General features: G+C 40.7%; 1 protein-coding gene across 2 annotated transcripts in view; it reads left to right on the top strand.

Moving 5' to 3' along the window:
* The window catches only part of sgcd (sarcoglycan, delta (dystrophin-associated glycoprotein)), a 431,268-nt gene that overhangs the window by 315,740 nt on the left and 88,496 nt on the right, over nt 1-27,032 (top strand). For both annotated transcript variants that reach the window (XM_085471058.1, XM_085471056.1), the window contains 2 exons: nt 12,364-12,465; nt 25,953-26,040. In XM_085471058.1, coding sequence (XP_085327184.1) covers nt 12,364-12,465; nt 25,953-26,040 — 190 coding nt within the window. The remainder of the gene's footprint in view (nt 1-12,363; nt 12,466-25,952; nt 26,041-27,032) is intronic.

Here is a 27,032-nt window from a genome sequence, read left to right on the forward strand (position 1 = left end):
CAGTTCTTCCCTGTAGTAAGGTGGTGACCACATAATGGTTTTCACCTGGCTACATAATGGTGCTCGGTCACGGCCAGTCAGCGTTGTTGCACACTTGGTGCACCTCAACCTTTGATTTTCTACCTGCAGTTAAAAAACAGAGTTCAATAGAAATCCCTCAGCATCCAAAACACATGTGAAGAGACCGTGGGCAAAAGTGCTCCACTGGTATCATCAGTGTCATGGGATACATAACCATCAATCCATTAGGGTCGGGGGTCAAAATACTGTGAACGAGAGAGAACATCACCAAAATCCTGAGATAGCGTCTGAGCAAACTTACATTAGTGCACAGTTGTACATGTACAATGACAATAAAGGGCTATTCTATTCTATTCTATTCTATGCTAAATCAACTCAACCAAAAAAAATTATGTTATGTTAAACAACCTTCCTGCAGAACAGGAAGGTTGTTTAACATAAATGTAATTGTTATATGTGCGTTTCTTTGTGTTTGTGTAGACAGAAACAAATAACAATAATCATAATCATAATAATACATTTTGTTTAAAAGCACCTTTCAAAACACCCAAGGACACTGTACAGAGCAAATCAGACAGGCATAAAAACAGGAAATAAACACAATAATAAAAGAAAGTTTAAGAGCATGGACAAGTTATATAGAGTAGGCTATTTAAATATGTATACATATGTGATTTTTCACAGTTAATAGCTGAATTATCAGAAACAGGTTGCGTGTGAGTGCCAGCTTGATCCCATTCAATCCCAGACAGAGTGACTCTGTCTTATGACAACATTATAGCAGGTTTGAATCACAGTGTTAATCTGCTTTAAACTAGCTGAACTGAGATAAGTTAATATATTGAATTGAACAAATTTTAGTGTCGAGGATATAATTAGCAGTTGAAAAGGGGAATAAATAAATGTTATTGCATTACTCAGCATATTGCAAAATGTAAAAAATCACAATAATGTCATCGTTAGTGAAGTAATGTGATGATATATACTGAGGTGTCTGGGAATATCCACCTCTACCTACAATCCATCCATCTAACTGTCCATCCAGTTAACCACTGAAGCCTTTCTCGACTGTCAGGGTGAGAGGTGGGGTACAGAGTCAAAATGAAAAGTAAAATGTGACCAGACTTCAAACTTTTCTTCTGGAAGTGTGATTGTGACATTTGTCCCCTCACCTAGTTTGTGGGATTTTGTTGTTCGTCACATTAGAAATTGATGAGAAAAGCGTATCTCTGAAGCAAGAATGCTTTGCGGTTTCACATTTGAGATATTTATTATTATTAGCCGATGTGGAATTAAGTAAAGAATTAAGACTCAAATTCCACCTGAAGGACATGGTTTACACAGGCAGCTATTTAATGCTAAACAAATACTAAACAAGGATTATGACCAAAGCAGCCTGTGCAGACAAGGTTTCAGCATATTGTGGTGGACAGTATAAGTTCCCGAGAACCTGTAGCTCAGATTTGTTGGGCTTTTACCGTTTTCACCCTGACTGTAACAAATTCATGAAAGGGTTTGTTTTGTCTCTTGCTGCGTCCCTGCTCAGGGGCTAGATTGTCTGAAGTCCTGTTTCAAAGGCCTCTTCTGATGGAGCCAAGAAACGCAGCCTGATTTCCCCTGAAATGGGAGGACTCAACCTGTGTATCTTTGCTGCCACAGTCAATTTCGGGTCAGTCGATTATTTGAAGCCACTGCTGCTGCGTGTGCAGAAAATACTGTGAACATAGCATCTTTCAGATTGTTCTGATGGCCAAAGTTTTTGTTTGTAGTGTAAGCTTTCTACTTTATTGGCAAATGGAAAGTCCAGTTTGATTAAAGCCAGAGAAAAACTGTGGTTACGGCAAACAAACACTGATAAGGTAAATGGAATGTATTTATATAGCACTTCTCTTATCGACCGCTTAAAGCACTTCACACTTCAAGCCAAATTCACCCATTCATGCACGCATTCATAGGGCGCTTTGTTCTGTGCATACAGCACTTTATCTGTTATGCACACATTTGTGCACATAAATGGACGAGTCGAGGGAAAAATTTATCCCAGTGCATCTATTTATTATTTATTATTATTCAATGTCCTGAAGCTGGGGATCAAAACACAGAGCTTACAATTAGTTGATGACCCACTCCTCACGCCCAGGTACCCTGTTTTTGTCAGGTTACATGTCACCTTACACAAGACGCCCTGTGAAGAGGAACCAATGTTATTATTTTTGCCTTTTGGGAGCAAATGCACTTACACAAACTTGGATTAATATTAGACTCCAAGTTTGATCTCTTTCTGCTGCCATTACTGTGGGTCCTTCAGATCCGCCTTCTGAACTTGGATTGTGTAACTAAGAACAGTCTGCTTGTGAGCTTTGCTCTGTTTATACCAATGACCTGCCTTTGCACTTGTTTCAAAGGTTATCAGCCCATTAAGTGGTAGTTTTCAGCTGTTATCAGTGGTGATTTGCACACTCATCAGGCACTTTATTAGTCTGTTTTACACATATTCTACTGCTTACTAATGCAAATATCTAGTTAGCCAGTCACACGCACGTAGAAAAGGCCAAACAACCTGAAGTTAAAGTTCAAGCCGAGCATCAGAATGTGGAAGAAAGGTGATTTTTGTGGCTCTGATTGTGGCTGGTTGTTGGTGTCAGTCTACTGTGAATATTGCGGAAACTGCTGATATGCTGGGATCTTCCCACACGACCATGGTCCAAAAGGATGAAAATATTTCTACTGCAGAAAATGGTCAAACTGCTTCAAACCAATCTGAAGGCAACAATAACTCAAATAATGAACTCATTACAGCAAAGACGTAGAAAAGGAACCATCAACCCACAACACATCAGACCTATGAGCAGATGGTTTACAGCAGCAGGAGACCTGAATGGTTTCTACCTATATCAACAAAGAACAGGAAACGTGGGCTACAGTTCACACGGCTTCACCAAACCTGGAAGAAGTATTGCTTGGTCTGATGAATCTCAATTTCTGCAGCAACATTCAGATGGTAGGGTCAGAATGTGGTGTAAACAACACGAAGCATGCAAGGACTGTGTGGTGCCATCAAGAGGAATGTTTCCAACACCTTGTTAGATCTTTGCCAAAAAGATTAAAGGCAGTTCTGAAAGCAAAAGGGAGTCAACCCAGTAGAAGTACTGATAGAAGTGTAGCTGGCATCCTCTGCCTACAATCTATCAAGCCATTCCCTCAACTGCTTTTCTAATTCAGGGTCCTGGGGGTGGCTGGAAGCTATCCCAGATGCTGGGTACACCAGGACAGGTTACAGTGCATCGCAGGGCTAGTTCAGAGAGACGAATGACTATTCATGTTCATACCTGCCGATGTAGAATTACCAAATAATTTAAGTGTATCCAGTTTAAAACCTCAGGCTCTAAATGGAGAATTCAACTGAAGTATTAGTGGAGACAAAGAACATACCACACCAAATGTAGTGAGGTTACATTTAGCCAAAAATATTTTAAAAAGCCTCTTTGTTGGAGCTTAGTTAGATCCAGTTACACGAGTTCTATCTTACTGGGTTGTTGTTTGTCACTGACTTCTGATCCTGTTTGTAGGCAGAGGAGAGCACTTACTGTAGACATGTACAGGACAAGTGTTTCTGTATTTCACAGCTCCTGATGTTTGCTCGTCACACTCTGTGAGAATAAAAGAAGAGTTTATATTTTCTGTTTATTGAAAACAGAAAAATAAAGTATCCACCTACATTAACGTACCCTCTGGCAATGCATCTTATCGTCTTTATTATGGGCCTAGTTTTCTTCAAGTGTAGCACTGAACTGTGCAGCACTTGATCCCAGAATAACTTGTCCTGTGTAGGAGTATTCAAACGCAGCTTTTACTTTTAAGCATGCAGAAGTGTGATTAGCTCGGTGGTATACAAAAAGTCTCGCTCCTTGTAGTATTTCCCCCAGAGACGGCTATATTTGCTTTAGCCTCGGGTGGTGGCTTGATGCATATCGATGCAGACGCTCAATAATAGGCCAAGAGCTCCACATTATTGACAGCAGCGACTACTGGCTCTTTGAAGACATCTGCTTCGGTGAAGGAGAAGCAGGAGCACGACAGACAGAGAGAGATGGTGTGGATAGAGAAATAGGATACAGATAAGAGGACAGATATGAGCAGAGAGAAGATCCAGTGTTACATCAGTCTTTATATGTGCCTGTTCTCCTCGCTGCTCCTCTCCCCCTTCCTTGTCATCAACCCCTCTCTGTCTCTGCTGTAGCACACAGCTGGGCCAAATAAATCTGGAGAATAAGAGAGGCACAAATGTTATTTGCAAGACAGACATTTCTTCCTGCGCTTATACACCAACACAGGTCCAGGTAAACAGAGAAGCCATGGCTATAGCACACATTCTCAATGAAACAAGTAAACACGCACGAAAAACAATATATTCTCAATAACTATCAGGCTTATGGGGAGGTGACAGTGGAGGGAATGCCGGGCTGAGTGGAGATCAGTTTAGTCCTTATTGCAGCAAATGCTGTGGAGAGAGAAAGGAACAAAGAGCAAAAAAAGGGATTAAGATAAGGAGTCCTGGACACGGAGGGAGCTCGGTATATGTCTGATGAGTTATATACCAAGCTGTCATGGCCTCACAAATGTAAGGGAAATAAGACACAAGCTAAGAGCTAAAGGCTGCCACCGACAGTTTAAACAGCATAAATTGATGGGCAGGTTTATCTGAAATGTAGGCAAATATTCCTGCAGCTCACCTGGTTTAACTTCTGAGAACACTGATTCGATGTTATGATTGAGAGGTTTGATTTTACTCTTCCTACATTTTATACTTACATGATTTTTAAATAACAAATGTTTTACAAAGAGAAAAAAAGTGAAGTGTGTGAAGTTGAACCCATTCAGCAGCTAATCTTAACACCAGTTCTGCCAAATCTCACATTTCGTTTAGTTGTTTTAGTCTTCTCAGGGATCCTGCTGCCTCTGCAAGCTGCTTTGTAACCCAACCCCAGCTTTCACTCTTAATGACGTGCACTCTTTTTCAATAAGAGACCTGCAGTGTAAAAGGGGAAAAAAATCTGTAGTCTGGATGCCAGAAAAATAGAAATAAGTTACTAAAATTAATGTTAACGTTAACATCACAACCCTAATCAACGTTAGCTGTCTGTTGTTTTTTAAATAAAAGATTTTTTTACGCACGAAAACAATGAAATTACCTATAAATGTGGTCAAACACTGCTACAATGCAAATGTACTGTTGTTAACTGCACTCTGCTGTTAATTTGTGATCATAGCTGAAATATGGCTTTTGACATCTAACTTAGAAAGAAAGAAAGCTTATTACTATAATGAGTTTTTACATAAAAGTTAGATAAAAATGTCATATTTATTAAATCTTACTGTTAAAATGGTATTACTATATATAAATTTAATCAATTTACCTTTTTAAAAATCTCCAGAAACTCCTGATCACAGTTACAGTATACCATTGATTATAGATTGCATCAAATACAGGCGAGTGGTGGCTTTCAGACCCCAGAGAAGCAAAATGCATTGACCCAACAGCGTGTAGTGGCTTTGGATTTGGCAATAATGGTTGCTGATGGTAACGTTGCTGTCGAGCTGCTTGTGGTCTTTTGAGAATAAAGTAGGACTGGCAGATCCTCCCATGGATGACAGGCTTGTTTATTGGGCATAAAATTACTCACAAAATGCCGATCTACTGCTAAAATATTAACATGTTACTGTGTCAAAAGCTTCTCCTAAACTGGTGCTATCCACTGAGTATCTTGAATTCTCTCCATTTGATTTGGAAACGGTGCATTAGAAATGCATTTCATGTTGCTGGCACATGGAGCCGATCATTGTTTTACTGAAGTTTTGCTTTAATTACATAGTTTTTGCTGCACATTCCCCAAAAAGCTACTGATGACCAAGAGCCGTGAACATGGAGAGCATATTTTGGTTGGCTTCAGGGTAATGACTTCATGATGGAAGTAAAAATATCTGGACACTGAATAAAAAAAATAAGCAGTTGTACTGTGAAGGCTGTTGGTGCACATTAAATAGCATTTAAATAGTCAACAGCAGCAGCTCTGAGATAAAATTATAGATGCTGAGTACTCTTAGTGATATTCTCAGTGTTGTTGAACAGTTTAGGCGTTATTGTCAAAGCAACGGCTGCCGTCTGAATCATGTCATAATCTGCTCTGTTCGTTTGGCTCTGACAGCAGGCTACTTTAGATTTCATGCCGCCTGAGTAGCAGCACCTTTCAGTTCAAGCGGCAGACAAGGAGGGACAGAGGTGAAGAGAATGAATGGATGTAATGGAAGAAAATGTATTATTGCTGTTCAAGTAGAAATATCGAGTGACAGTAAAAATAAAAGAGTGGCAGGCAGGGGCCAGGAAAAACCACGTAGCCAGAGGTATCTAAAAGTGACAACAGGATGATCAGCACGGGGCCTGAGCAAGGGGCAGGATTGCAAGAAGATGATTAATGTCAAACTGCGAATCGCAACGAAGAAGAGAACAATGGGAGACGAGGGTAGAGGGTAGGAGAGAAGAGGTAAGAAGGCACACCTGAGTGTTCAGAGGCCTCTGTCCTGGTCAGAGCCATCCTGAATTATTCATGGCTCGCTGTGCCGGCTGCAGTGCACTGCTCACTGCAGAGAATAAAAAAGGAAAAGGTGAGGCGAGTCGAACTGCAGTTTTTCAGAAAGGTGAAGAATTAGATTTCAACTTCCATCTTATAGAAAGAATGATGTCACATCGAACATGGCTGCACAGATAACCACCTGAGTCACCTCGTCAGTGTGGCTTCATATATCCAAAAATACATCTGAAATTTAAATTGTTGCTTTTGTCCTGCAGTCCTTGTATCACAGCTATGACAGCTTGGAGTCTTTCACTCATAATGTGAACCATTAAAACTGCTTGGTTAAAACAGTGGCAGCAGGGAGACTTTGTCATTTGCAGAATACCTGGCTTGAATTGAAAGAACAAAAGCAGAGTCACGAACACAGACTGAGGATTTTGTGTCTCTTGTTCCCCCTGAAAGAGTCGAGACGAGGTTACGTTCAAAGTTATTTCCTTGAATCCTGAAGTGTGGGTAGTGCATATGCTATGGATACTATATAAAGCATGTATTTCACATTTAGAAGCAGCCAATGTGGTGTAGTGTAGAATAAAAAGGAACTGATTTCAAACTCAGCCCAGCTTTTAGTCTCTCTGTGGTGCTGAGACAGTTAAACTCTGATAGCAAACTAATACATAAACATACTCATATTAAACGGTTTGTTTAGCGACCCCTATCTCCCTCTGCAGCTGTAATGATTCTGATACTGTGTCTAACTGGGATACTTCTCTTTGGACATGTTCACATAGTACATGTTACTGCATACTTCCTTGTATAGGGTGTGAATTTTAATAGACCCATGCTGTGATGATATAACAGGGCTTACCAGCACTAGCTGCTACATTTTATCAACTTTTATAACTTATTTAGCCTTAGACTGCACATAGTGTCCAATTCTTCTTTACTTAATACAAGAATTGAATATGCATAAATGCTAAACTATGTCACAACACCAAGTTGTAACCTCAGTGTCTACAAATGATAGCTGTTAACTAGCCAAACAGCTAACATTAGCACTTTGTGGCAACTGTTGTTTGATTTGGCGCTATGCAAATACAACTAAACTGAATTACACAAAATTTGTGTTGTATCCAATCTTCCCACAAGATTAATTTATGTTCTCAACATAACGTATATAAAATAAGGAAATCACATGTGTAGAAATCTTCCAGCTTTGCTCAACCTCATTGAAACCAGGTTGTGGAATCAGGGGCCACTGTATGCTTGGTAAACACTTACTGCTTCATCCCCCTTTCTGACTGTATTAGGGACTATAATTCACAAAATAAACAGATTTTTATATAATAAGTCTTAAAACAAGCAATTGAACTGGTCAGGAAAATGTTTACTGCGCATTAAGAGCAACGGCCATTTTCCCATAGACCCCAATACCACAGGCGTTGCCCCCTGGTGGTCACATAAAAAGAAAAATGAAGGTTTCAGGCACATCCATATCACTTATCTACGGAGCCCCTCTGATGATTAATAGTTAGGCGTGGGGGGCTTTGATGGTAAACCGGAAATATATCAGAATAATAGAGTTCATAAAATTTTTTTTCCTCAGGCTCAACCACTTGAATGAGACTGGATCATAACCAAAAACCAAAGTTAGAGAAATGCACAAAACTCAGGTATAACCTTACTCATTACACCCCTGGTGGTGAGTAACACTGCCATCAGTATGATTACTGGCTCTTGAATGGACTTTACATTCATTTCTGATGAAGCTGAAAAGTCCATGAGAGTCAGTTTATTTTATTATTTTATCCCATAATTAAGTTTGGATTTTTCTGAACCTCAACATTCAACCATTGTGTTTGAAAGAAGCAAATCCATGTAAGTTGTTTATCTAAATGTCGGCCTACTGAGAAAGAGCGTATTCTGATATCTCAGCAGAGGAGAAAATGTATGAAATGTAGAAACAGAGATTCTGAACTGTCTGAAGCACAACATTTTTAAGCTTTATGCATCTTCAGGGATTTTAAACCTTCCGCTGGGCCGAACCCCTGCTGGACATTTCAGTAAACATGCATCGCATGAATCTCTGGTTACCTCTTTCTTAGAGTACCTGTGCTCCTGAAAAATGTAGAAGACGGAAAATAAACACATCTTATTTCTTACCGTTGGCTTTCGTCATCAAAGTTTCAGAAATTGAGTTTAAATGACATCTGTGGGCCTTCGCTAACGGCCCCGCTGATTTCCACCAGGGGATAATTCGCAGTCGTGACACGTCCAGGACTCACCTCTTCGTTTCTGCAGCGGTGCCAGAATTTTAATACGTTTTGCACAGCGGGGGGACGGATTACATGGAGGAGGCTTGCAAACCATCCTCAGTTACTTTGGGATTTCAAGGGTCCTGATCTCCATTTGCTCGTTGGAACCGGGGATCAAAAGACGGAGGGAAAACAAAAAGAAGAGTCTTTGCAGAAGGAGATCACATGAGCAGATAGCTGGCTTTTTTCTCTTTTCTTTATTTCACTATCACACTGACGCCTCTTATCTGGAGACAATCCAGTGAGTAATCTCATATAATCTATATAATGACTGGATGGAAAGTGAAGGGTCAGCTGAGCCGGTTGTGTTTGAATCAAAGCAGCTCAATAGCAGATCTCTCACCAAATCTCCTCTTATCTTCAATGGTTAATATCCTTTGGTCTCTGCTTTGTAGACAGGCGGAGGCAACAGAAGCCTCTGTAACCCGGCTGCAATACCTTCGAATGATTGGCAACTTCTGTTGTATTTATAACAATCTGACGGAAGGAGAACGATGAACTGTAACAGATGTGGTTTCGTTTCAGATACCTTGACAGTATTTTGTGCTCCTTCGAAGCACTTGAGAATTTGCTTTGTGACTAATTTCTTGTAATTTCACTTTTGCAGATATGTTTGCACAGATTCTGTTGAGAATGTAAAGTATTTGCCCTGTGCCACCTTAACTTGCTTAATTTCCCAATCAGGTGTTTCGTATCCATGAGCATTTGTGGGTGCAGGTTTCGTAAATGGACTTCGAGAGTGGGACAATCTGAACTTGTTTCTTGGATCCTGAAAGAGTCGACACTAAAACGAATTTTTACTCTGGATTGGCGAGTTTTAGTTTAAGATTTCCATTAGCTTGTTATTTAAAGAAGTCAGACTTCCCTCTGTAATACTTTGGTATTGAACATTCTTTCTTGTGTTCTCCACACATTCAATTCCATTTTATTTATATAGCATCAAATCACAACAACAGTCGCCTCAAGGTGTTTTATACTGTAAGGTAGACCCTAGAATAATACATACAGAGAAAAACCCAACAATCATATGACCCCCTATGAGCAAGCACTTTGGCGACAGTGGGAAGGAAAAACTCTCTTTTAACAGGAAGAAACCTCCAGCAGAACCAGGCTCAGGAAGGGGCGGGGCCATCTGCTGCGACTGGTTGGGGTGAGAGAAGCAGCAGGTGTTCAGTTGCTGGCGACTCCACACATGCTGTCGTTAAGTTAAGAATCTCTCACCACTGGTTTAGGAAGGAGCTTTGCAGTAATTGCACAACTGTTAATGAGTTTATGTTTGTGGCTTCCAGAAAGATTTTGCACATGTAGTCCTACAGCATCACTGCGTAACGCTGCATTCAAACTATCGCAGCGATGTCAAACTCATTTAAGTGGTGAGACACGTGCAGCTCGCTTTGATCCACTTTAAGTGGACGGGACAAGTGAAACTCCCCTCGCTGTCTTCTGTCTGTCTTTAACTACACATTTAGTATCTCTGCAATATCTTAATATAAGAAAACAAAATGCAGTTTCAACTGTGGGTCTTTGTTTAGGAAGGTTTGAAGCCTGATCTTAAAAGTAGAGATAGTGTCTGTCTCCTGAATCCAAACTGGAAGCTGGTTCCACAGAAGAGGGGCCTGAAAACTGAAGGCTCTGCCTCCCATTCTACTTTTAAATACTCTAGGAACAACAAGTAGGCCTGCAGAGCGAGAGCGAAGTGCTCTAATGAGGTGATATGGTACTACAAGGTCATTACGATAAGATGTGACCTGATTATTTAAGACATTCACACAAACACAAACAATCTATTTTAACAAAGTCATATTTTAAATGCACATAAACTAGACTCATTTGGCTTTCACTGTTCCCTGACTCTACTAGAGCAACTTTACATGCAAAAAGTTTGAGGTTTTGGTGCAGCACTTTCTTACATTGTGCTTAGCAACAACCTCCAGCACTCGCCAACCGGATGACCGGGGGTTGCCAGGTGTTCACCGGCTGCTCTGTAGACCTGTGGGACTGATGCGTACCATTTAACCAACCACATTAAGATGAAATTTTACAACATGAATGTTTATCTCCTGTTTTCAAAGCCTGCTTATAGAGTCTGTGCTTTGCTTGTAATGTGGTCAAAGTTGTCTTGCCAACTCGCGAATCAAATTTGACTCTATTCACCTTCAATTTTTTAAACTTCTGTTTTAAATATAAGTTCTGTAAGAGCACTGCAGTGCACAGTGTGCAGCTGTATTTTGGGCGATTTGTGACTGTCTTTCCTACACTGAAGAACCAGATCACACACCAGTCTCCGATAAAACCGATAGGTTAATGTGTTTTCTGACCATCTGAATTTTAAAAGTGTTTGTCTCTGCTATTTCCTGGCATAAATTTAATATTTCTGGCACAATATTGGATGCAAATCACAGAATCCTGCTTTGAAATGGAAATATCCCTCATGTCATTTGCATATTCAGTTCTTCGAGGCATTCTGGTCAGTTTGCATTGGCTGCAGTTACATACTGAACACCCTTTTGCTGTAAATATCTAAACAAACTGCTCAATTGTATGTATGAATTCTGCACATCATGTTAGCCTATGGCTTAGTTTGTATTACTAATGCTGAAGTCAAGTCTCAACCAATATCACTGCATTAAAAAAAGATTAGAAGAGATTAGAGGAGCTGCTCACCCAGAGATACAGTTTAATTTGTCTAATATGCTCTGTGTACAGTATTTAGAGTTTGTATCTCTGTGAGTGTGAAACAAAATAACATCTTTCCTCGTACCATCAGGTGTGCATGTGATGTTTAATTTTTTCCCCTGCACGCAGCCATCTCGCCATATAGATAAATACCAGGTGCTTGTTATCAAGCTGCAGGTGTCCGAAATAAAGTGGCAGGTGTTGGACACACACAGCAACTCCTGTTCAAGGTTGAGCCCCATATTGGCACAGAATACACGGAGACAGCAGCCTGCAGAGGGTTAGCGCGTGTAAACGCTCAGACTCGATGTTTGGAACAAGAAGAAAATATACATAAAGGTTGAATTCATCGTGTTACCGTATCGTCTGTATGTCCTCCTTGAATCCTGTGAAGCTGTTTTTATGTAACTGCATGCAGACTCAGATGATTCTGGGAAAATGAGTCTGTTTCACCTTAGCTCGCACAGATCTGTGTTTTCCCATCATTTGGGGTTATTTTAATAAATGCAGATCTAGAAAGTGAACCCTGGGCTTTGCATATATAATCACAAATATTACACTTTCATGTTAAATGAGTGCAAAGTGCTGTTTGTTGATACCAGACTGTCAAGCAGTAATTGTTGCAGTGATTGTGCTCCAGCAGCATCAACACTTTATTCATTTGAAATTCACATCTGTGATCTGTATTTGCTGTAATGCAATTTGGCTGGATGTAGAAATAAAAATAACATATGTATGTGAAGATAATGTCCTAATTGAGAGCGTGTCTGTCTCCTGCACAGGATGGGATGGGAAACCTCAGAATAACAGAGAAGGGCCTGAAACTGGAGGGGGACTCTGAGTTCCTCCAACCCCTCTATGCCAAAGAAATCCAGTCCAAACCAGTAAGTGACTCGCATGAATGCACACCTTACTTGGTACATACTGTACTGCACACATCCATCCTGCAATTTGACCCTTTTTTAAACATGGATTAGGCTACGGAACATTTGTGCCTTCAGTAAGCTGTTAAACTGGAAGCTTTGTCATTCAGACATGGGTGACTTTGCTATTAATGGTCCTTACAGCTACATTCATGCACACCATTTAAGAGCCATGAAAAAGGCAGTGGTATGAGCACAATATTTATCTTCTAACATGGGAGTCTACACAGTAAAGCAAGTGAGTACATCCTTGCTGTGACTGACGATGACAAGTGGTGCAGGAATTTTCCAAACCATTCCTTTAGGACAAGAAGCAATAATGATGAAAACACCGCAGTACACCTAGAACTGTAACATGGAAAGTTGTGCATGAAGTATTAGCAAAAAATGTTCTTCTTCAGAAAAATGTTCCCCATCAGCGTTAAATACATTAATATTACTGTTGCATATGTTTAAGCTTGAGCTCATTTTATATACTTAATTCTGTTTAATATTCTGTAAATCCTCCTCTACCTTCTCTACATCACACACTTTTAAAAAGGTGGGTAGCAAAACTAAACCCATCTGTTATGATGCTAAATCACTGAAGCTTGTTTAGCTAATCATTCTAGCTGTTTCGACACAAAGCACAGCAGATCTCAGAGTAGTGAAAGCTCAGCCAGCAGCTGGCTTCCCATCAGTTTACCATAGAGGTTTGTCCACAGTGCACATGCACAAACCACCACTCGTAAAACGGAGACAGCTACAGTTTCCTATAAGTACAAAACAAGTGATGCTTTTAGCTACAGTAGCCGACTGCAGCCAGTAAAGGATGGACGCAAACTGGTGAGGACATTTATGGCGTTACTGTCTAAGATGGAAGGAGATTGTTTTACCTTGACAACTATTACGTTGTGTCTATTTTTAGATTTGACAAGGCAAAAACAGTTTGCCTTGCTTGTCCTGTTAGAGCGCCATTGCTTTATATTCTTCCATTATGGCAAAATACTGTGAGTTACTGTATTTAGGTCTTGTGTTATCACCTTCAGTGTGACTTTGGCTCATTTTGTTATCCAAACCATCCAAAACAGTCAAACCTGGCCCTACAAATTCCCGTAGCACAGGGAGTCAGCGTATCCCACAGCAATGTGTGAAATGTGGTTAAATCACCATTTGAAATACTTTAAAATCAGCAGCAGCAGCTCATCGATACATTAGCACTTAGTCTTTTTTATCACTCATCACATGAACTAAAAACTGCTTTGCAAATTACCTTCTAGCAAAAATACAGTTTGTCTCATACTTTTTAGTGCGCTGTGAAACACTTGACTGATAATACTCGAAATGAGGTGAGATTGAGAAGGTGTGAAGTGTCTAATGATTGTAGGTGTGGTAGTGGGAATTTGAGCTTCCTACAGTGAGAATTAAGCATGTGAGACAATCCAGTTGGGACTCCGAGTGCTATCAACTCAGCTGCACGTACGACAAGCTGATTTCAGCAAATGTCTGAACCTAAAAAGAAATCCAAAACTATGTTAAAACAGGTTATGTTGAAGCAGGCGCGTGTTCTCAGAAGAGTAACCGATGATCTGACTTCCTTTTCCTTCCACATGTATTTGGGTCAGGTTATAATGCCAGCAGGCTAAAGCTCAGTAAATCTACTATTCGCATTCACGCCTCCTCTGGAATCCTGAAGCATTCTCAAGTCCCATAAGATATGGCTGTCAGCCACTGCATATCCTCTGAGTCTGACGTGTCCAAAACCTCGACATGAAGCGAATTCCTTTGAGCTTCATGAACAGAGCTCGTGGTTTGACCTTCTCTCTAATGCCTAAGTCTGTGTCTCACTGCCATATTTGAGGCCCCAGGTAACGAATATCATACTAATATAAATATATTTTATGGATATTAGCAATTTAACAGTTTATAACATATATAAGGGAACTCTTGTGTTTAGTAATAACACAAGACAAAGTCTGTGTGCCTCTAAGTTGGGATCAGGCCAGGTTACCATCAACTCATGTTGTGTGCTGCTAGGTCACAATTGGATTTTAATTCTCACTGATTTTTTTTTCTAACAATAAAACCGAACCACGTGTTATAACGAACCAAAAAGTCAAGCTGTCATCCTGTTAAATCGTGTTATATTGTAATATAAAACAATATTAGATTAGAATGAATGTTTCATGGCATCAGAGGGCTTCAGCAACAACAGGATCCAGTTTTATTTCCATTCATCCGTTTTCTTCTGCTAATCCAATTCAGGGTCATCAGACAGTTGGTGCCTACCCCAGCCTCCTACACTGTGGACAAGTTTCAAGGGAGACAGAAAACCATTCAAGCTCACATGTGGCCAATTTGGAATCACCAGTTAAACTAAAATGTTTGTCTTTGCACAGTGGCTCCTGTGGCTTCCACCCACAGTCCAAACTTCACACAGAATGCAATACATACATTCTTACCTTAAACTCATCCCCTTCATGCTCTTTGAATTCGATAACTTAATTAATAGTGATGCAGATAGATAAATACTTACTTGTAGCACGTCATTACACACACACGTTGGGGTGGGTTTTTCTCTTCGTAGCTCAGAGCTTTGGTGTTTAATATATTTATTATTTTCCACAATGGGGCAGCACGGTGGCACGGTGGTTAGCACTGTTGCCGCACAGCAAGAAGGTCCTGAGTTCAATTCCACCATCAGGCCGGGGTCTTTCTGTGTGGAGTTTGCATGTTCTCCCCGTGTCTGCGTGGGTTCCCTCCGGGTACTCCGGCTTCCTCCCACCGTCCAAAGACATGCAGCTTGTGGGGATAGGTTAATTGGATAACCCAAATTGTCACTAGGTGTGAATGTGAGTGCGAATGGTTGTCTGTCCCTGTGTGTTAGCCCTGCGACAGACTGGCGACCTGTCCAGGGTGTACCCTGCCTCTCGCCCTATGACAGCTGGGATAGGCTCCAGCACCCCCCGCGACCCTGAAAAGGATAAGCAGTAGCGAATGGATGGATGGATGGATTTTCCACAATGAAATACAAAGCATCAAATAAAAGTAAAAGAGGAGAGAAAATTTAAAATAAAAACCCACCCTAACAAACAACACCCCTGTTCGCTGTCAAGTAATCAAAAGTTTAACAGGAAAAACTTTCAATTAGTGCAAAATAACACCAGCCAAGGTGTAAAGAATAAGAAGGAAGAAAAAATAAGCAAACAACTGAACCTATGTAGATGGTTGGTCAAAAAATATCAAAAAGGGTTTCCAGACTTTATTACATTTATTTACAGAGCCTCTCAAAACGAACCTAATTTTCTCTAATTTAAGATGAAATAAAACATCCTTAACCCAATGCGAAACTGTGGGCAGGGCTGCGTCCTTCCACTTCAAAAGTATTAGACGTCTTGCCAATAGTGTAGAGAAGGCAATAAGTCTGAGAGTGACACTCTCATTCCAAATATGCATGACGAAGCCTCACAGACATCCGTCCAGAACAAGACCAAAACACATGGATCAAGGTGGCCTCTGCCAATTTACATCTTTCGCACGTTGGGTCAATCTGGGGATACATCTTTGCCAATTTCGATTTGCTGAGATGAACCCTGTGCACTATTTTAAACTGTAGAAGGCAATGTCTTGCACACATGTCGGACTAGTGAATATTACTTAAAACATTGCCCCAGTCTGCTTCAGCAATACAGATTCTAAGATCCTCTTCCCAGGATCGCTTAATTGCAGACATAGAAGAAGAACCCAGGCGCAAAATCAGAACAAGTATTGATGGTATGGCCTTTTTCTTAGCCGGGTTACAACACATAATGTCATCCATTACATCATTAGGGGGTCTATTTGGGAACCCTGGGATAGAGCCTGAAAGAAAGTGTCGTATTTGTAGATACCTAAAAAAATGAGAGGGGGGTAAGTTGTATTTATTAGTCAGCTGTTCAAATGAGGCAAACGTGCCGTCAATGAGTAGTTCTTTTAAAGATCTCAGCCCTCGCCTCTGCCAGCCCTGAAATGTGGCATCAGACATTGAAGGGGGAAAAAACATAGTTGGAAGCTACTGGGCTGCCTAAGCAGATCTTCAGAAGATCAAAATGTTTTCTAAGAGCCTCCCAGACCGACAAGATGGAAATATCTGGAGTTAAATTAAATTCCAAAAAGTAGGTAATTTGATCCGAAATAAATTCTATAAAGTTTTCATCACTTAACAAAAGAGAGTTAAATCTCCACATCCGTTTAGGAGACTCCATACCGGGTATATGCAGTGTCGATATTAAGGGCGCATGGTCAGATATTACAATAGGCTGATAATCACATGACTTAACACGAGAGGTTAGTTTGTTATCAGTAACAAAATAGTCAATTCTACTGTAGGTTTGAGCATTTGAAAAAAAGGAATATTGTCTGTCTTGTGGGTGTAAAAAACGCCAAATGTCCGAGATGCCGTAGGTTGAAAAAAAGGACTGTAAATAAGAAGCTGACTTTGTTGTCGAGTATCCAGTTCTTACAGACGATCTATCCATCAGGGTCCAAGCACAAAGTCACCACCCATAATAAGTAAATGGGTATTCAAACGAGGCAGGAGGCCGAGGACGCTAATATAAATATATATTTGCTAATGTAACATTAATATTAAAAATTGATCCGGTTACTATAACGTATCGTCCATTTAAATCAGCCAGAGAGAAGAAGGGGTAAAAGGAACCCTTTTATTTACCAATATTGCTACAAGCTCAGAGGTTTGGAAGCAAAACGTTCCAGTGTTCATTTCCACTTTTCAGACATAATTTTGGGAGATATTTGCAGACAGCAACATGAAGATGAGAAACACTTGAAGTGTTGTAAAGGCCGTCACTGCTTGGTTGTGTTGTTTGGTCGTTTTTTTCCATACTGCATCACATTTGGCCGCGGTGAAGTCACCCAAGACTTCAAACCTTAACAAAATCCAACTGGGTGAGGTATATTAAAAAAGGCATCACCCTCCCCGTGCAGTTGCTATGATACAGGAAGGGGTAAAATAATTTTTAGTGGCAGGCTGGAAACTGGTTTTTTTCATGGCTGGAGGAGCTGGTCCTTTTAACATAGAGGTCTATGAGGATTGAACTGGCCATTAGAGGAAATGCAGTTTTTGGCTTCGTTTTCAGCCTCAGGGAGGTTGTTGCCTGATCACGGTGAGCACGGTGTGGCTGTACTAGTGCAAATGTTTCAGACTTGCTGAGGAAACAAACAGGAGCAGCAAACACGTCAGTATTATCAGCACGTTTTCTCCCCGCGTTCTGCACTCAGCTACAGTTTCAGTGTTCCTGCAGTAGGATTTTTGGTGTTTACCAATCGAAATGCTGTCTGGCTGAGGTCCCCTGTTATGCTGGCTTTACAAATTAACATTCTGGGGTGCTTCCTGGTGTCCAAACAGCAACTACACGAGCATCCAGGCCTAGAAGATGTCAGAGAAATGGGAGAGATGGGCACAATAAAGCGATAGGGTCTCTCTCCCTTTGTCTTTTCTACTCTGGGAGCAATCATTGCTGTGGTGCAGGTAGTGGACAGATGGTCCGATAATGCAGAGGGGATACAGGAGCGAGTCAGAGAGCGGAGGAGAGCATATCAACAACGGAGATGGAGATGAGGAAGAAGGAGCAGCAGTAATAGAGACAGAAACAGCGAGACAGATGGAGGAGGACTGAATCAGAACACCAGCAAGCTTGCTTTGACAGGCGGCGTGCAGGAGACAGCCAAGTTCAACACCAACTCAAACAAACACACCGTGTTTGCAATGCAGTATCATAGCACTGTGGAATATTCATAATAAAAGGGTTTCACTACTTGTCCAAGAAGCAGGAACAGGGGATAACAAATCCCCAGAGCATAAATTGGGCTCTGCATTCCCACATGTTCGTTAGGTGAAAGCCAAAGTTTGAACTCGTCTATCAGGATAGATGGCCGATAACTAGCAAAGCAGCTCATAAAATATGAATACCAGACCAGCGCTGAAAGTGCAGATCATGCCTTCTGCTCTTGTACCGTGAAGAGGGATGAACGTAAAAGCAGATTGAGAACAGAAAGGGCAAGTGGCAAGTAAAAGACGGGACATAATACAAAACAGCAGAGCTTAAGGGGACAGAGAGAGGGATGGATGACTGAGCAAAGGATATGAGAGGAATAATGATAACCAGGAGGAGGCGATGGGAAAAGACCAGTACACAGTCGACCAGGAGTGGGTAAACAACAACCGCTAAATAAAAATTTAGCAGTCCGCTCTGTATTTCCCAACGCTCCTCTTCCTGCTTCCTTTTATGCTTCGCTTGTCTAAGTGAAGTTACCGTTGTTATCAAAGTGCGACAGAAAGCTGCTGTAAGACGTGTCTCTGTCAGCAGGTCCTCAGTGCCTTCTTTGTTGTGTTTAAAGTGAAGGGGAAACAAGTTGGCTGCTCCGCATTTGCATAGAGTTCAAGTTCAAGCTATTTTATTCAAATCAGGGGCGTCAAGTGCAGCAAACTTCTTCTGGCAACTAATTGTACAAAACTTTTAATCTAACCATCGTTAGCTGCTTCGGGGCTGACATAAGAGGAGACTTCCAGAAGAGCTGCCATCAGTCAGGCCGTTAGAAGCATCGGTAAATCGGTTGGCACTAAAGATTCTCGAGTACTTTAATCTAGAAGGTTAAAACGCATTTAACTCGTCACCCTCAGGTTAGCAGGTTTCGGTCATATTTCAGCCATATTTGTAGAGCCAAATGATATCAGAGGTTAGCGAGGGTGGTCTCTGTCTCTGCAGAGACCACCCTCTATCCTGGGAAAACCAGAATCTTTTCTAGTGGGCATCAGGTTTTTATAGATACATACTGAGGCGTAAAAATCCATCATTAACCCTTTAAACCCTCAAACATTAAATATCTAATGTAGCAGCAGAGAGTCACTCTTGTGCATTTTCCAGTAAATCAAAATAAATGTTGACTTAAGTTAAAGTATCTCTGTGAACTGTCTAAATGTCTTTCTATGGTGACCGAAGCACACTGACAGACACACATGCTTCTCTCAGTCACTGACATTTACTAATTAATACAACTGTTGTGTTAAGGCAACTAATAATGACGTGTGTCTCTTATGAGCTCGTTCCTGATCAACCTTTAAATGCAGACTGTCAGAAATTCTCAGAAAGCGTTGGATTGGTTCTGTGTCGACCTGTTTTTATGACTTGTGGTTATGTGCATGTAAAGATAAGTGAGCTCTAACAAAGTGCACGTAGAAGGTGTGTAGGACCTGCATTTTCCAAATCAAAGGTGTTTATACCTCGTCCACGTTAACTGCTTTCAGATCTGAGCTTTACCAAAGAAAAGTTTGATGTCTCAGGAACACTTAGTATGAGAACAAAAAACCAATGTGATGGTTTGGTTGGAGGACAAGAACCGATCCTGAATATCAAAAGGACAAAACTGAAATAAACCAGATATTTTTAGAATATTTACAAATATGGTGTCTTTTAAAAACGATAACTGAGTAACTAAGCTCATAGATTAGTCAACCGTCCAGACCTATTCAGTCACTGCTCATCTCCTGCATCTTGAAATTACCTTTGAGCTCTTCAAAGTGAGCCTCGACACTGTGGATTTATTTTCATTCAACCCAAATTTCCAAAATCAGCCAATGTTTTACTCCGGACATATTGGTTCTTTGGCCCATCTCACCGAGATTTAATTCAACCCCCGGAGCAGCTCTGCCACCAAGAAACATTTCTATAACCAACTGTAATTCACACATCTCTCTTCTGGTCTCTCGCCTAACTCCTCTCTCCCTTCTTATTTTATTTTTTATTTATTTTTCCCTCCAAATTCCTCTCTGTGTGAGAGGCATCCTGCTGGGAGTAATATGGTCTGTTCCATTAGTAACAAAGAGAAGAGGGAGACCGAGCGGATCAAAGGCACCGCACTGCAATGAACTAAACACGTGTAGTGTACACAAACAGCCCTGAAGGACTCCTGCTGTAGCCTCTCTGAGGCATCTCAGGGGAAAAAAACCCTACATGAAGATGGAACGATAAGCGACCTGCTGCTGGAACACGGTGATGATTTTAAAGCTCAGGACTCGTTGTTAACCAAGAATATTTGCTGCTGGCTAAACTCATCGATTAGTACTGGCATCTGCTGTGTACTGCCATAGAAGTAATAAGAAATGTCTGAATAGTTATGTCAGTATTCATAACCTAAAATCAGTGTGGCTGCTATGTACCCAAGGAAATGACAGCTCCATGGTTTGGTCCAGATTAAAATATCTGAACTGTTGGAGGACTTTCCAAAGAAATTAGTTTAAGTGTGTCTGGCTCCACATACTGAGCTACATTAAGTTTCTTTGACAGGAAAACTCCAAGTTGGGAAGGACTGATTAATGGGAGAATCATAAAAGCATACATTAATAAAGAATTAGTTATCGGATTGATTTATATCTGTAAGCTTACTACCTGAATTCACGCCACAAATCCATCAGCATGTCTTCTGTGTGAGTTTAGTAGTGATGCAGGTCATTACAGCTACAGTAAGATGTGAGCAGTGAGGCATGCAGTGAAAAATTTGGACAGATCTCATCCATTAACTGCCTGGGTCACAATTCTGAGAGAAACTGAGGTTTCATGAACTAATGATGACCAAAAGCCATAAGCTGTGTAAAAAGGTCGGATGTAGCCACTGTAAAATCACCCATTGGTCTTTTTTGATCACAGTCGCTAACACCGAGCAATGACCACGACCAAAATTACTGCAGCCTTATGCAATGAGCTCACACTGTTTGCTTTGAAGATGGGGAACGGGTGTGAAAATACTCTGCAAATACAGTTGCTGTCTTCAATGGAATTTTGCAGAAATAGAAAAATTTAACTGTTGAAAATTGCACATTTTTTGTTTTCTACATAAACAGAAATTTATATAAAGTTACTTAACCTAGTAACTAATTTTGTAAGTAACTTGCTTTTATATAGGAATGAAACCAGAATACAACAATATGCAGATGACACTGTAATCAGTTATGTTACAGAAGTCAGCCCAAGCTGGTCCTTGATTGTTTGGAGATGGGTTTCCTTCCACCAGTACATGTCCAGTACAATCAGCCTAGGCTGAGCGTGCTGCTCACTCAAACTCTGAGCAATCCTTTTGTTGCTGCAGCTACTTGTCTCTGTCTCTGCTATGACGTTTATACAGATTATACAGACCATGTGGAGTGTGATGTTGTGGGCCCAAAATGCAGACATGGAAAACAGGTGGGATTCAACGAAAGGCGAGCGGATTATTGAGGCTGTTGCGAAGTTGCGAAAAAAAGAGGGAAGTAAAACTACAAGCAAGTATCAATATTTGGAGAATTGACACAAGCGGACCTGTGTTAGCCGCCTGCAACCCTGAAATGGATAAGCTGAAGAGGATGGATGGATGGGACAAGAAACGCTGAGTGAAGAAATAAATGCTAACATAACCAGGAAATAAGATATTGAGACTAAATGCACCCAAAAAACATGAAGAAGTTATAAACACAGAAAACTAAGAATCCATCAGGAAATAAGTAAAAGTAGAGAGCCCACAGACTCAGAGTGACCGTTACCATGACGCTGACGTCCCAGTGACTGCTGAAGGTCGCCTGTGACAGAACCATCTACCAAACTGAAGCACGGATTTTTAATATAACATAGTCTGTTCAAAAGGCTCCAGCAGCACAAACACAGGCTCAGTTTAGTGACTGGAATTTGCAGCTCCAGCTACAAGTTAAAAAAAATAAATAAATTTCAGCCACTTTACATTTCTTACAAAGGGGGAAACTATCCATAGAGGCTGTTCCCATTTTTATATCAGATTGGCAACATGCATTTTTAGTGTGTATTTAGTGTGAGGTTCGACTTGCTTTTGGAGCCAGCCTCAGCTAGCGCTCTAACATGAAGCATCCTCCAGGGCTGGAAAATCAAATCCAAACTGCAAACAGGCTGAAAACAAAATAATACTCTAGGCAGTTCTATTAGTGATATATTATAATATATCTCTAGTGCTTAGTATTAATAATATATGAGCCAGTGATATAGTTAAAACATTGGTATCACTAGATTTGCATTCATAATAGCAGTAGGGATGACTGCTATCTCCAACTTTACATTCCACACAACATTAATATTCAGGAAATGTATGAATAATATAACGTGGACTCTCTCTCAGCTCCTCAAAAGTGATATTAAACAAGTGGATGCAGATTTGCAGGCAAAGCTTAGTTAAACTGATTCTGTACAAGCAGGACCTGCAGTGAGTTGTAGTGAGTTCTGCCAGTTTCAGACTGCAAAAAAACTACATGACATGGAAGACTGAGAAATAAGCGCCAGGGCTAGTCTATTTCCTGGAACATTGAGTATTTGTTTCCAGTGTTTCTGTATTCTAGTAGTGAGTCTTCCTTAGCACTGTGTGTTTCCATGTCCTGGACTTCTTGTTTAGTGTTTTTTTTTTTCATTCAGTGTTCTCTTGGGTTGGTTTTCCTGTTTTACTTTGAAGATTTGTTTTCAGAAGTGGCCTGAAAAAGCCTAAAAGTGGAAAGATTTAAAAGCTAACGGTTTTATTTGAGCCATTGTTTAACTTTCCTGTCAGGAAAAGCCTGTGATTGGCAAGTGAGTAGTCTGTCATTTGTCCTTACCTTATCATAGCAAGTCCTGTCTGTATGGCTGATGAAACACAAAATGCATCATGTAGCATGATCTCTGTATGAGACACCGTCTCTGTCACTGTCAAAGTCCTTCTAAAAGCAAATCTAAGCAGTTATCTTGGAAAGAATCCAGATGGTTATTTTGAAGTCTGCACTTAAATGAGGAACGAGCGCCATAAATTCAATTTCAGTGGTTACTGCAGCTCTGCACTCCAATTGAGTGTATAGAAATGCAGGTCAAATCTGATAAAAGCCCATTCAAAGGTTTGCACACTTTGACCCAAAATAAGGTTTAAAAATCACATTGTCATCCAATGAAGCCACTAACCGGATTCACATTATGGATGAGGGGAGCACAGTTGCTTCAGTCAGAGCCCAAGGAGCTCTGCGGGATGCTCCGGGAATGGTGGCAGCATTTTCCAGAGAATTCTTGACAACCTTCTCTTTGACCCTCTGATTGTTGCTACTGCTGCATCAGTGCAACATGATCAGCTAATAGAAAAAGGGCAGCTGTGATCTTTAGCATTTCTATTCAGGATTCTTGGAGTGCCGCGTCTCCTCCTTATATTTCTGGTCATTATTGTGACTCTTTATTAAAAATGCATTTAAGTGAAGCTCACTGTAAACACTGTTAAGTTTGCTATTGTGCCTCAGCATGCTGGGGAGTCTCTGCTCACTCTTTAGAGCTGTTCAGCTGGAGGCTATGAGGTTTTCCAGTACTTCAGTTTGTCTGGGAACACATGGTCACCTCCCGTTCGTCTTGTGTGTCTGGGTAGGCTTTCGCTCCGCTTTGCATTGAGCTGTCAGTAAAGAAACTCACTGCAGTTTTAAGGATGTTTAAGTGCATCCCAGTCAGATAGCTTCTAGTATCTTTCTGACTCAGAAGCACTTATAAACCTGGGCTCTGAGTGTTTTTGCACTGGTATCTGTTTCTCCTAACCAAAAATCTTTAGCAACTAGTAGAAAACTCTGGAAATAGTCAATAAATTCCCTTTTTTGAGGGGAAACTTTGAATTGCAGATACTTTATCTTCTTTGGAGTGAATTATCTCTTTCTTTCGACTAGTACGCACTGTTAAAAATAAATACATCTAACCTTACTGCCATGGCACCTCGGGGCAGCTGTGGTTCATAGTGGGTCATCCACTAATTGGAAGATCGGTGGTCTGATCTGTGGCTTCCTCCGACTGCATGTCGAAGGATCCTTGGGCAAAATACTGAACCCCAAGTTGGCCGTGATTCATCCATCAGAACGTGCGTTTGTGTGTGAATGTCGAAGCATGAGGCTTGTAGTACGAAAACTCTCTGAGTGCTCAATTTGGGTAGAAAAGCAGTATATAAGTACAGTCTGTTTACCTCAGGACACTGTTTTAAAACTACTTAAAAGTGCTTTACACACACACCTGGGCAATATTTGTCAAAGTGACATTCAGAAACGAGTCCACAGTTAATGCAACACAAAGTGTCAACTGTTCTCCAACTTATTAGTTTTACATTCAGTGCACACCTCATTGTTATTGTAATAAGTTCCTACTTGTGTATCATATATTGGATGTATTTACTGTGGGAACTTCAATAAGTTTGGCAAGAGCCATAATGTTATCTGTAATATACACACAAGGCATATCCCCTCCTCGGCTACGAGCGCAGCACAATGGTCAGGCCGTTATCTCTAATTAAGAAGTTGACTGAGGCATGAAGATTAGTCGGGCACAGAAAGCGCAGAGTGTCCAACGTGATCAGCATTACAGATTAATGCAGGGCACTCTGGGAAATGGAAGTTATCAAACGGAGCAGGAGGCTGAGTGCGGACAGTTATGGCGGTGTGTGTGTCTGAAGTCACACCTTTGTGGCCATCTCTATGTGTGTGTGGATGCATTTGTACTTTCATTATCTAGCAGCTGACTGAGGCCATATAAGACCAGCACAGCAAAGACATAAGGCAACAAAATCAAACGCAATGCAAGCGTGAGAGAGTCGATGGCCATGCAGTGGGAGTGCTTTCAGCTAAATGCTGGTTAGTGGTTCAGTTGTAACATCATCCTTAGATATTGCATTCTTATATCACAGTACAGTATAAAATTGTACCATCAACATTAGATATTGGATTTTAATCATTTAAAATTTTCAACTACTATGAAGCGAAGGTAATCTGGATTCGCGTGCAATCACCACTTATTTTGTATTGAGTTATAAATCAACTGCACCCAATTTCTTTGCTGAAAGCCCAAAAAATTCAAGGCAATTAGGTGATGTGAAGAAGCGAAGTAAATCTTATAAAAGGTTGAAGATGAAGCAGTGGTTGTGGCCCATTCTTTTTTTGTACTCCTTTTAATTTTTTTTCAGTCCCCGACTCGTGTTTATACCTTAGTCTAAGTCGCTGTCGGTGATAAGTAACCCTTATCGTAAATTTGGACACATAAATATATTAAAATGTATGATGTTTGGCTTTTGAAAAATATCCCAGAGTCTCAGCAATCAGAGGACGAAAAATAAAGATTCTAACTGAAACAGATAAAACTAGTTTTTTAAACAGGGTTTGGGTTACTTGTCCTCATCGATAAAAACTTGGACTTCACATGATTAAATAAGCATTGATTGACTGATTGATTGAATCTTTATTTTGAACATGTTGAAAAAGTATAAAAAAAAATAGAATTAAAAGAGACAAATGAACAAAGCAAACAAAAGGAAAACGAGCAACCACAACTCCAAATAACGTCCATGTTCAAAAAGGAGCAGGAAGAAGCATAAGCATTAGCAGCTTGATGACAGTTGCACCTTGCTTTAAATGAGTTACCTGGTCGATCTCTCCGCAGGGCCGCCCACTGTTCCTGCAGTCATCCAGAAATGTGTCCGTCAATATCGTCAACAACAACAACAAGCTGCTCACACAGCTCGTCACAGGTAAGACTCTGCCGGAGAAACGCTGATTTTCATTGTTTTCATTAGAATCTGCAAAGATTCACAGGCAGCGGTTAAACTGGAGTAGATCTGAGTTCCTTTGATTCTTCCCCTCAGGTTTATTCATGAACTATGTTACAGGAACTGGTGACGCCTTTTTGTCTTCTATTACTTGACCTTCATTTTGCCAGAAAGCTGTTTGGGATTAAAACTTGTCTTAGAAGAGAGATATGGCAAAGATAGCAGCCACGCAATGAGGCTCATTTAAGAATTGGACCAATTCTTTCAAAACCTCCGTCCATTCAGTTTCTCTATTGCTATCCAATTCAGGATGACAAAGGGGTTGGAGTCCATCCGGGCCGTGATAGGGTTAGGTGTGCTATATGCTGGACAGGTCGTCAGCCCATCACAAGGACAAGTTTGACATACTCTGCTCATGTCAGTGAAAGTGAAACCAGATAACAAAAATATAGCCAACTGGACTAAATGGTCACATGATGGTGATTACCAAGTTGTTAAGTCAACACAGAGTTTCACAGTCTAGCTGTCAGCATGTTCACACGAGAATGGCAGTGTTGGTGGATCTAACCAATCAGAATCAGAATTCTTTATTGATCCCTAGAGGAAATTATGTCACAAACATGGACAGTTGTACTTGCGGCAAAGCTTTATTTTTGTAAAATTACAGTTTGCACTATCTTTGTAAAATATGCAGATTGAACCCAAAACACAGCTTGTACAGCAGAGCAGCTGCTGCAGCAAAAGCTCAGCAAGGTTTGAGAAATCCTCCAGAAAAGGTGCTGATCAGAGAACCGATCGGTTTTGTACCTCGAATCTAATACTCAGAAGATAATCTACTCCAGCGAAGGTTGGCTCTTCAGCATAAGTTACCACAGAGTTACCACACTCCTTGTTAACCCTCTGTGCGTACCTCTTTTTGACTGCTTTGGTCAGGTTTAGATTGCCACAGTCTCACATTGGTTGCAATAAAGACG

Source organism: Copadichromis virginalis, linkage group LG10 (assembly GCF_057382275.1).
Source record: "Copadichromis virginalis isolate Kocher_CV1m ecotype Utaka linkage group LG10, C_Virginalis_male_GT1.1, whole genome shotgun sequence".
Classification (NCBI taxonomy): Eukaryota; Metazoa; Chordata; class Actinopteri; order Cichliformes; family Cichlidae; genus Copadichromis; species Copadichromis virginalis.